The sequence below is a fragment of the Pelodiscus sinensis genome, chromosome 3 (assembly GCF_052426305.1).
Source record: "Pelodiscus sinensis isolate ZL-2025 chromosome 3, ASM5242630v1, whole genome shotgun sequence".
In the NCBI taxonomy this organism is placed as follows: Eukaryota; Metazoa; Chordata; order Testudines; family Trionychidae; genus Pelodiscus; species Pelodiscus sinensis.
The window spans coordinates 109904514-109916573 of record NC_143054.1 but is presented as its reverse complement, the minus strand read 5'-3'; the positions used below and the strand labels follow the sequence as shown (position 1 = coordinate 109916573).

The 12060-nt window shown below is 41.2% G+C and overlaps 2 protein-coding genes across 8 annotated transcripts in view; one reads left to right on the top strand and one right to left on the bottom strand.

Annotated features, from left to right (window-relative positions):
• The window catches only part of DCPH1 (damage control phosphatase 1), a 52593-nt gene that overhangs the window by 19476 nt on the left and 21057 nt on the right, over positions 1 to 12060 (bottom strand). The window lies entirely within an intron of this gene.
• The window catches only part of RMND1 (required for meiotic nuclear division 1 homolog), a 33792-nt gene that overhangs the window by 5621 nt on the left and 16111 nt on the right, over positions 1 to 12060 (top strand). For 6 of the 7 annotated variants that reach the window (XM_075924451.2, XM_075924445.2, XM_075924446.2 and 3 more), the window contains one exon: positions 5351 to 5459. The exons of the other annotated variant lie outside the window; for it this stretch is intronic. In XM_075924451.2, coding sequence (XP_075780566.1) covers positions 5357 to 5459 — 103 coding nt within the window. In that variant the 5' untranslated portion in view covers positions 5351 to 5356. The remainder of the gene's footprint in view (positions 1 to 5350; positions 5460 to 12060) is intronic. 7 annotated transcript variants of the gene reach the window in all.

The window sequence follows — 12060 nt, the reverse complement described above, 5'->3', positions numbered from 1 at the left end:
AGGAACCTATTATCATAGCAAACTTGCTCTGCCAGAGCAGTGTATGTTTTTGGTATTCAGTAGGAAAAAATTAATTGAGTTTTTTTTGGTTAATCTAATAACAGCTATCTGTAATCTTACACATCTTTACTATCCATTTGTCACCAAATACTAGACCATACTTAAAAGTTTACTCAGTGATGATCATTATTTGCATATTAGACTGTCTGAAACTCTGTGAACATGGCCTAAGTCAAGGACATGGATGTTAATAAACTTCAGAGGGGTTGCCGAGTTAACTCTGTAACAGGAAAAACTTCAACAAATAGTCTAGTAGCACCTTAAAGACTAACAAAACATGTAGATGGTATCATGAGCTTTCGTGGGCACAACCCACTTCTTCAGATGACCGGTCATCTGAAGAAGTGGGTTGTGCCCACGAAAGCTCATGATACCATCTACATGTTTTATTAGTCTTTAAGGTGCTACTAGACTATTTGTGGAAGTTAATGCCAGGCAATCACAAAAAAGCAACAGTATTGAAAAGATGGAGTGTTTCATTCAACAGGCTTCAGCACGTATTGAAATAGGCTTCAGTATTTATTTAGACACACATTTCTTTCAAGAGGAAATTATTCTAGACAATTTTCCTTTTTAATGGTGTAAGATCATTTTAATGAAGTAGGAAACTATTGACAAAGGGTATGGCTAAAAAACAAATCATGGTGCAAGATTTATTTATTTTGCCATTGGAAACCCAACCAAAAAGCTCCCTGAGGCAGGAAGCTGCTGTAACTTGACATGAGTTATTGGGGACCAGTGCATCCCCAAGTGAGTTTGAGATGAAGAATATATTGATCAAATATATCATTTGATAGTTTCCATCATAATTTCCTTCTGCAGAGCAGGAGCACATATCACAATCTTTTCTTTTTCAGAATGAATGCTGCCATCAAAAGGGCAAGTTTCTCATAGAAACTTGGTGAATCAGAACTATATATTTGCTTTACAGGATGTAAATGATTAACCAGTTTCAAAGGTTGTTGACAGGAAGAGACCAAGTGACTTGGGGAAAATCAAAATAGAAATGGCACAAATAACTCTGTGATATCAAAACTTCCATTTCAGTAAATATTTTGTTTTAGTAACTTGCATCATCAGGATCCAAACTTTTGAGATACAATTTGATTGTTCAAGGAGAATGTAATTTGGGGTTTTGTGGGTTATTTATCAGATGTGATGGTAAGAACCCCCTATATTTTTAAGAAGTAATAAATAATAAACCTCTGAGGATTTAAAAAATACTTACTTCATTAATAGTTGAATATTCCACATCTTTGAGAGGTAGGGAAATAATTTTCTCATGTTACAGGTAGGAAAACTGAGGCAGAATGATTTCCCAGGTCATACATAACGACTGAAATAGTTCTCAGGTCTACTGACTCTAATGTTTAATAACAAAGACCAGGTTTCTTGGAGGAATCAAATATATAAAGTAAATCTAATAAGTGGGTGTCAGACACCTTGGAACAGAATGTTCCTATGACTATAACCCTTTGGATGGTGAATTTTGTACACTTGAAAGCTAAGCAGAGTAAGCCTGGACAGCAGTTAGGAAGTCTCAGGAAAACCCACGCCCTGTCAGAAGCGGTGTTTGATTCAGTAACTGGCCCTTTCCTCCAACCCACTATTAAATTTCAGCTTCAGGATGGTACTGCAGAAGAAGCCATCTGTAGAATGAAGCTGAAAAGAGGTACTAATATATTTTAGTCATGTAAGCTCTTCTTTCTTTTTCTTTCTGCAGATATGCTTCTGTCCTTAAATTATGTAGTTTAGTCACCATACTATGTGCAGAGGTTGTTATAATTTGTTAGTGAGTGCACTAAAGTGATTCATACATAATATAATGTACTGTGCAGTCTTCTACTTTGGGTATGTATACTCTACAATATAAGTCCAAGGTTAGTTGGACTCAAGTCAGGTAACCCGTGTTAGTGAAGTCAAGCTTTGGCTGGAGCATCCATGTTGTATTTTAATCCTAAAGACTTTTCTAACCTGTGCTGTCATTTTGGGTTCTGGTGTTCAGGCTGAAGTGTGAAGACCTGAGTCAATGCAACCATACCTCAGAGTCCTTAGTGACACTGCCCCTCCCCCCAGAATGTGGCTGTTCTAGCCCTATAAACATAAAAATATATATGTTGCTATGTGTTAGAGAAGGAAAACGTCAAGGAAATGTGTCTTGCACTTAGTTAAAGTGATGAGGTTTGAAGTGGTCCTTAGTCCTTATGGGAGTTCATTCCACTATCTCAGACTGGTCCCTGAGAAAATTCGCTCATGCACAGATAGCAATACCCTGAATCTACATCTACACTGCAGGCTTCTTCTGCAAGAAGCTTTTTGAGGAAGAGATCTTCCACAAATACTTCTTGTGCAAGAGCGTGTGCACACTACAAAAGCGCATTGGAAAAGCGATGCGCTTTTGCGCAAGAGAGTGTCCAGACTACATGGATGCTCTCTCGAAATAAAGCTCTGATTGCTATTCATAGAATAGCCACCAGATCACCTATGCTTTTTTCAACTGGTTCTTTTTGCACAAAAAAACCCTGTTGCCTATTCTCACACACCTTTTTGCGCGAGAATTCTTGCTCAAAAAGGAGTTATTTTTTGTAGCAAGAAGACTATCTACACCGCAAAAACCTCTCTGTTCTTTTGATTTACTGTAAATTTACTTGCTCAAAAATGCACTTGAGGTGTGGACGCTCCACAGGTTTTTGCACAAAACCCCTGTAATATAGATGTAGCCTTATTGTAGAGAATTCCACTGTGCTAGAGGAGGATGGTTCTCAATAGGGATGTTAAATTTAGAGTAATTAACTAATTGAATAGTCAATGGGATTTCCATCAACTATTTGATTAGTCTATAGGGGTATCTCTGCCTTTCAAGTGTACCAAGACCCCTACCGGGCTCACTTTTACAGTTCAAAAGTGGAAGCCCCACAGGAGCGTGGGACCCTTCTGGCCCCCACGCTCTCTGTGGCCTTTGAAATGTACAAGAGCCCCATGATATGAAACATCACTAGTATAAGAACAAGAGAGGCAGTTTTCAGAGTACACATAGGTGGAGGTTGTAGACTAGTTTATTGTGGCTTGTTGATTAATCAAGAGAATCTTTATGCAGTTGATGTACTGTTGTCTCATTTGCAATTGTGTGGTAATACACTTGTTTCATCAATTACATTGTGCCTGCCGTTTGTTTCAATATGATATTTTAGGTATTTAACATATGTTTTTTGAAAATTGAAAGATTTTCTGGCAGTTGTCTGCTATCCTGCACTGGAAACAAGAGAGAGCACACTCTTTTTGCATTCGTACTGTACTAATCCTTTGCAGCATGAAATGTAGTACATCCCCAACAGCTGTATACAGATTAAACCTCTCTAACTTAACACCCTTGAGACTTGACTGGTACAGAAGCAGAGAATTTGTTGAATCAGGGGAGGTCAGTATAGTGTAGCATCATTACCAACAATTCCACTGCTTACTGGGCTCTTAGAAGATATTTCGGCTACATCTACATTGGCAAGTTTTTGCGCAAATACTCTTTAACGCAAGAGTTCTTGCGTTAAAGTATTTGCGCAAGAGAGCGTCTACACTGGCATGTGCTTTTGCACAAGAGATGTGCTTTTGCGCAAAAGCATCCATGCCAGTGTAGATGCTCTCGTGCGCAAGAAAGCTCTGATGGCCGTTTTAGCCGTCAGACTTTCTTGCACAAGAAATTCATGTTGCCTGTCTACACTGACCTCTTGCGCAAGAACTTATTCCTGAGTGGGAGCATCATAGTTCTTGCACAAGCAGCACTGATTTCTTACATTAGAACGTCAGTGTTCTTGCACGAGAACTCGCGGTCAGTGTAGACAGGCTTTTGCGCAAAATTTTGCCAATGTAGACACAGTCTTCGGGTAAATTAGAGCTAAATAACAGCACAGAACACTCAGAGCCAGGTCTGGTGCCTATAAACAAACTTCATGGGGCCACAGGGAACTTGGACACACCCATAAATAGACAGATAGCTAACTAAAATGCTGCACCATGGATGTTGCTCGACCACAGAGTTACAGACTAGAGAGGTTCAACCTGCATATCTGTTGATTGGTGCAAAACAGGGCAGGACTATGGCAAGCACACCATCAAATTCACAGACCATTTTGGTCAATTTCATGGTCATGGGATTTTAAGTCAAATTTCATGCTTTTGGCATTTCATGGCATTGCAATGGTAATTTTCCTGACCTAAAAAAAAAGTTTGGGGGTGGGGATTACAGTACTGCTACCCTTCTCAGCACTGCCATTGGAGCTGAGCCACTGGAACGCAGTGGCTGCTGGCTGGGGTCCCAGTTCTGCAGGTAAAGCTGCCAGCAGCAGTGCATAAGTAAGGATGGCCTGGAATGTTGCTGCAACCCTTACTTCTACAGCGTTGCATGTGGTGCTGGCTCCTCAGTGAAGAGCTATATTCTGTGGCCACCCAGCTGTGCCAGCAGCAGCACAGAAGTAAGGTTGTCATGGTATGGTATTGCCACCCTTACTTCTGTGCTCCTGCTAGTGGGATGCCGCCTTGAGCTGGTTGCCTGGCCAACAGCTGCCATCTTGTGATTCCCCAGTAACTTCCTTTTGGGTTAGGAACCCCAGTTTGAGAAATGGTTGTCTCCCCCATGAAATCTATAGTATAGAGTAAAAATCACACACAAGATCAGGTTTCATGGGGAAAGACCAATTTTCATGGTCCTTAAGGTGGTTTTTGTGGCCATGAGCTTATTAGGACCCTAGCAGTGGCCAATTCTACACCCCCGTCCTTTTGGAGTAGTTTACTTCCCAGAAGTTGCAAATGTGGCGTAGGCTGTGCACTCTCAAGAATATTGGTTCTGTCGGTGTGAGACAAGGGATGGACAGGAACTGGCCCTATTACGTTAGTTTCTTAAAAGTCTGAGCCTTCATCGTCAACGTCAATGAGAGCAAGCACAAAGTCCTGAACAAAATTAAGTAGTTGGAAGTGTGGCCTTTCTGTTAAGGTGCTGGACTGGCATTCAGGAGACCTGAGTTCAGTTCCTAGCTCAGTCACAGGCACATCATTTTATCTGTTGCTCCATTTCCCATCTGTAAAGTAGAGATAATTATTATATTTCACTTATCTCTTTGGGAAAGAATAAATTCATTGGTGTTCATGGTGGTCTGATATGATGATGATGCACACCATAAAAAACTAATAGTTAAACAAATGTCAAATCCTATAACAAACTTGGCCACAGCCAAACAAATATCTGTAAACATGTAACTTCAGCCTTTCTTTAACCCAAGCTTGTATTCCTTTGGCACAGGATCTGATGCAATGCACAGCCTTCGCAACAGCAGATGAATATCATCTTGGTAATCTATGCCATGACCTGACTTCATATGGATATGTTGAAATAACAAGTTTGCCTAGAGGTAGATTTTTAAAACCTATCTTGAACAGCTTTACCTTATTTTGGGAACAAAAGATGGATGAGTTGTCTAGAACAGTAGTAGCAATTTTCTACACTTTCATATGTACTTTATCACTGACATTATATCGGGGAATATTTTGATACCTTCGAACAAAATTGCTCTCTCTCAAAATTCTGTTTAAAAAACTGAAGACAAAATAAACCTTTGACAGAGCAGCATTCTCTGCAGTTGTAAATACCTAGTGATTTCCCAAAAATGATATAATGGAACTGGTTAGAAAATAGGATACCTCCTCTAAACCAGAAATCAATTGCCCTGGAAAAATGATTTTGAATGTTTGATAAAAGAATTTCTGTTTTTGCAGGAATTTTCAAATGGAAAGTTGTCCTGTTGTTTCTCCTTCTCTTCCTTTTTGCTTTATGCTGCTTTTATTGATAAGGGTCACAGTGGCAGCATGAAGAGTGGGGAAGACCAGACCACCTTTTCCTCCACAACAGATTCCATCTGCTCCTGGGAGATTCCCATGTTCCCCGGCCAGTTGGGGGATATAATCCTTCCAGCGTGTCCTCATTTGGCCTTGGGGCCTCAGCACGGTGGGATGTGCCTTATATAGTTCCAGTGGAAGCCTCCCAGTGAAGCCTCCAGTGGAAGCCTCCCATCTTTATCAGGTGCCCAAGTCACCTCAACGGGCACCTGTCGATCTCGAGAAGTAGCGACTCTAAGGGCCCTCTTGTATAGTCGAGTTCTTCACTCTCTCTCAAAGAGTAAGCCTAGTCACCCTGCAGAGAAACCTCATCCTTTTGGTCAATAATTGGAATTCATGACCTTAGGTAAGAAGAAGGACAGAGTGCCTGTGAACCACAAGCTTTGTCGGAACTCTGGGCCTGCTTTACCGCCATGAATCAGCACAGTGCCCACAGTGGTGTTGCTGCACCAGTCTACCAGTTGATCTCATGCTTCCACTTGCATTCACTCATGAACAAGACCCCTTCTCTTGAATGTATTCACTACTGGTAGCTGCCTTCCCCTTGCCTGGGGAGAACAGTCCACTTTGTTTCAGAAGATTATGATCTCTGATTTTGAGTTGCTGATTCTCATCCCAGCCACTTCAAACTCAGTGAAACATTTAAGTGCATTGAAGATCAAAGAAATAAGGACATCATAATCTGCAAACAGCAAAGATGATATTGTCTGAGTCCCCATACCGGATGTACTCTATAGCTTGTATATGCTTTGATATCCTCCACTGGTTAAATGGTTAAACTTTCACATCCCTAGTACAGACTAATAGCTTTAATTCCTCTACAGCTACTCATAACTTTACTCAGTCTCATCAAATGAAAGCTGACCAGTCTTGGCAGTTTTAGCTGAATGGGAACAGAGTAGTGAAGAAATCTTTTGTGGAAAGCTGAGTAGTGCAGTGGCGATATCCTCATCCCACCACCACCCTGCTACAGCGATGTTTGGGGTGAGAGAAGGAAGGAGGGGATGCTGCTGCTTTCTAGCAGCTATAAGATTTAGAGCAGGGGTCTGCAACCCCTGGCTCTTTTGTCATTCCCAAAATACATACATTTTAAATTAAAATGAAAAATTAATTTAAAATTTTTAAAATGTGTAATTCATGTCAGGACGATTTTTTTTTTGGTCTGTTTCACCTTTAACTGTTCATTTTAACAACCATCCAGCCTCTCCATTCGTTGAGGGTCAGATACATATTCTTGTGTTATTTTATTGGTCAAGGAATCCTTCCATCATCATACGTGATGGTGAACATTGTCAAGGCTTGACAAATGGCGGTGAAAACCTCTCGCCAGTCCTGTACTGCACATGCACAAGAGCCGCATTGCGCATGCGCGCGCCGCAAATGAATGGGACTCGCGGCTGAAATCTACTCGCCACTGGCAAGTAGATTGTATAGTTTGTTGAGCCCTGAACATTGTAACCCCTCAGCAGTAAAAATAGTGATATGAGAAAGATGGTGGGTATGAACATTTTCAAAATGAGTGAATCGATTTGTATGCAATTGGGGGTAGGGCTGGATCTCCACATTGTCTCATTTGTAGTGAGAGACTGTTCTCAAACAAACAAGCAAATTTCATGACAAAACATGCAGCATTTGCTACAAAATACCATGAGGATGATGCATGCAAAAAAAGCCTACGAGGAGCTGCTGCGAAAAATGAACATTGGACAAAATAGCCTGCTGGCATAGTCAAGAAAAGTCAAGACATACCATTATTGGCAACAACAGTTCATGACAGAGCTGTGAAAATGGCCCATCAAGTTGACAAGGAACAAATGCAAAATTTGAGTACAGCTACTTATTTTGCATTTGCTTTAAACAAGATAACCGACATATGTGACATAAATCAGTTGTGTATTCTGGGACATATTTGTGGAAACCCTGTGCACAAAGAAATGATTGAGATCTTACCAATGAAAAATCAAACAAGGGGCAAGGACATCCTTAAAACTGTGATGAACTTTGTAAATGAGAGAGAAATACAGTTGGGTAATCTTGTGTCTGTGTGTATGGGTGGTGCACCTAGCATAGTCCGCAAATATAGGGGATTCCTTACTCTTGTTAGAACAGCTGAACTGCCCATTTTTGAACTTTCATTACATTGTGCATCAGGAGGCACTTTGTGTGTAATCTTGTGGAACTGAGCTAGGAAATGTAATGGGACTGATCATTCACATTGTCAGTTGGATTCTTGCCTGAGCCCTTAATCACCATCAGTTTCAGTCACTGCTTGAAAAAGTAGATTCGAAATAACCAGCCAACATTGTACATCAGTAAAGCAGGGTATCTCGTGGCAAAGTTTTGTCTCATTTTGCCACTTGCGTTAATGAGATTAAGTAATTTTTGGATCTGAAGGATGTCTCACACACCTGAGCTTTCAGACTGACTGGCTGCTCATGTTTTACTCTCTCATCGATGTTACTGGTCATTTGAATGAGTTGAACTTTAAGCTACAAGGGCAAGGAAAAAAAGTTCTGACTCTGCAGCAGGCACTGTTTGGATTTGAGTCAGTATTGATGGTCTTCATCAAAGAAATCAACATAGACAGATTGGCACATTTTGAAAGATTACGAATCGTGAAACATTGGTATCAGAGAGAATCCAAATAACAGCCTTGTTTGCATTAGCTTGCTGGGTTTGTTTCTGAGCTCCTGATGGCATGTAAGTCTCATTTTGTTGACTTTTGCAAAAACGGTGTTCTGTTTAAGTTTATGATTCATCCACGTAAAACGTCCATAGAAAAACTAGATTTGACAGTCACTCCAGACATCTTAATCAGCAATTTGGAAATGGAAATAGCAGATTTCAAGGAGTCGGATATCGGGGTAGAAAAATTTGTTAAGCTAAATTCTGATTTAGAATGCCTTGCTCGACAATGTGAAGAATTGGCAAAAATGCACAAATGGGCTGACATGAAGAAAAGGAGCATGTTGATAATCTGATTCTGCAAACTTGGAAAGAACTTCCTGTCACATACACCACCTACTGGCTCTTTGGTGACCATTTGTTCTGAATTTTGATGTAGTTTGGCTCTTTAGTTTGAAAAGGTTGCTGACCCCTGGTTTAGAGGCTTCCTATATTTTGAGCACCTTCTACACTGAGGTTTACCTTAAAAGCCCAGAACAACATTCCCAGACAATGGCTTGGTTAGCATCTCAGCAATTTCCCTTTCCTTGCCACTGGCTAGATTTATCAGGGCAAATTCCCTGGTCATTGACACTCTTCCTCATTTTTATTGGCCTTTGAGTGTCCGATAAACTTTTCAGCCTTGCTCTATATTATGAATTTTAAGAAGTGTCCCCTGAATACTACAAGCTGTGCATTAGTAGGAGTAGAGAAAAACTTGTTGACTGTTTGCCCTCTAAATAAACAAATACCAAATGGGAAGATTACAGTTGAAAATAAGCGGCAGAACGGCTCTTGCAGAAGAGGGGATTTTTGCGCAAGAAGGAGCAGTGTCGACTGCTCCTTCTTGCGCAAAAGCCCCTCGTGCAAAAATGGTGGCTCATTAAGTATGCACATGAGGTGCAGCAATATTCATCGCCGTGCCTCCTTTGCAGGGCTTGACAAACCACTGAATCTACTCGCCCATGGTGAGTAGATTTCAGTCGGTCGCTCCATGTGCCCCATTCACCGGCGCTTCGCGCATGCACAGTGCCAGTCTGGCGCATGCGCAATGCGGTGCTGTCGAGTAGTTCTCGCCAGGGTTTGTAAGGCCCTGCTCATTTGCATATGTTCTTGCACAAGACCTGCCAGTGTAGACACAGCCTGTTTGAAGTTAAAGGAAATGGAAGATACTGTTAATAGGCAGGCTCACCATGGTGTCAGAGTGCTTCACAAATGGTAATGAATTAAGCCCCACTACACCTCAATAATGAAAGAAGGTGATATTAACTCATATTACAGATGGATACACAGTGACTGTTTATATACTCTGTAAATGAGTACAGATTAAATACAAGATACTTATTTTATCTGTAAAGATAAATGCGGAAGAATGAAACACTTTAGCAGGTCTGTGTGTATTAGAACAAGGGAAGCCATGCTTCTATATTGAAATGAATACTGGCTTTCCCTGCTGCTTAGCTGGCAGTTGACTCTTCTGTGGCGTTTCTTTGCAGGGTGGAGGCAGGGAGCAAGAAACTTCACGTGCTCCTTCTCCCCAGGCCCTGATTGACCTGGGGGCATTAGGGGGGAGTATGTGAAGTCTCCTCCCACTGCCAGAGGCACTGGTACCTAGAGGGAATTGCCAGCTGTTCAGTACATCTGACGGTTCTTTCGGGGGGGGAGGGGAGGAGGAGGGCAAAGACTTTGCACACCCTCCCACCTCCAGACCAGTAAGGGTCTGGAGGTGGGGAAGCATGGAAGTATCCTGGCCTTGCCCCGTCCACCTGAGGCCTCACTCCTTCAAAATTTTTGAAGTGGCCCTTGGTCAGAAAGGTTCTCAATCTTTTTCCTTCTGAGACCCATCTAACATTCTGTAAAAATTCTACATCCCACCCATACCACAATAACTTTGTTTTAGTAAACTAAAAGCCAGGGACAGCTTTGGTAACAAGTACCTCAAGCCATAAAGGGCCTGCAGAGCTAAATTTCTCAGGTGTCGGCTTCAGCCTGGGGAGGAGGAGCTTGGGTTTTGGCTTTAGCCACAAGCAGTGGGACTTGGGATTCAGCTTTCTGCTCTGGGTCCCAGTGATTCTAACACTGACTGTGCTCTCTGGTTTATTTTAGTGGCCCCCTTGAAACCTGCTTGTGGCCCCCCAGGGTACCAGACCCTGGCTTGAGAACTGCTACTCTATGCCATCATTGATAAAAATATGGAACAGAATCAGACTTACGACCAGTCCTAGGGGACCCCACTTGATATGCCTTCTAGCTTGACTGTGAACCACTGCTAATTACTCTCTGGAAGCCGTTCTCCAACCAGTTATACACCTGCTTTATAGTAGCTTCATCTAGGTTATATTATTCCTAACTTGTTTATGAGAATGTTATGTGGAAGTATCAACAGCCTTACTAAAGTCAAGATATACTACATACACTGTTTTTCTCCTATCCACAAGTTTTATTACCCTGTCAAAGAAAGCTATTAAGTTGGTTTGACAAGACTTGTTCTTGACAAATCCAGGCTCATTGTATAGAAATAGTATAGTAACAGATTACCACAGATTTTCCTAAAAGACTACAGACACGGGGAAAACAAATTTGTGATGGGATATAGAAATGGGAAACTACAGCTTAGCCTAACTAGATTGTTGAAATGCTTTGTAACGGTTCCTCATCTTTTCTCGCTCATTGTTTGTTCATACAAGTTCTCTGATCACTTCACTAGACTGAATTCTGGCATGGTATAAATGGACAAAACTCCCATTAAAGGCAATTGGATTTGTGCCCTCTTATACTATATTACTTGACAGGATGAATTTGGCAATGTCAAATGTATTGTAACCATAATGGAAAGTTTAACAAATGCAGATGAAATAACTGGGCTGTGATATTAAAGTGGGAAAACGAAGGGATATGCTGACAAGTACCCTCTTCCATCAAAGAACACTGATATTGTAAGTTTTGCTTAGCACTTGAGAGACTTATCAATTGCTACAACTTCCTCAAGTCTGTTAAGTCGTTACTTTTAAGTGACCTATGTCAAGTGACTAATGATGTCAATTCAGTTTCTAATGTAAATGAATCCACATCACACTTGTTTGTCAAGTAAGTTTGCTGTAAGGCAAATAAAATGGGGATAGACAGTGATTTAAACACTTCGCCCTAGCCCTTGGAAGTGATTCTTCCACTTTAATGGTAATGCACATTTGGCTACAGTCTGAAGGATTTCTGCACTATAAATGTTTGTTGATATAGCTACACTAGCACTCATCCTGGCTTATCCCAATTCCCCGAATGAAATAAAGCATACGATCAAAACCACACACAGTGCTGGTAGAACTGTACCAACAGTAGGACTTTTGGTGGCATAGCTATATCTGTTAAAGGAGATGATTTTTCGCACTCCTAACCAACATAACTATAAAAGCAAAACTAGTGTAGAGCTGGAATTCACTGTGCCTGCTATATGAA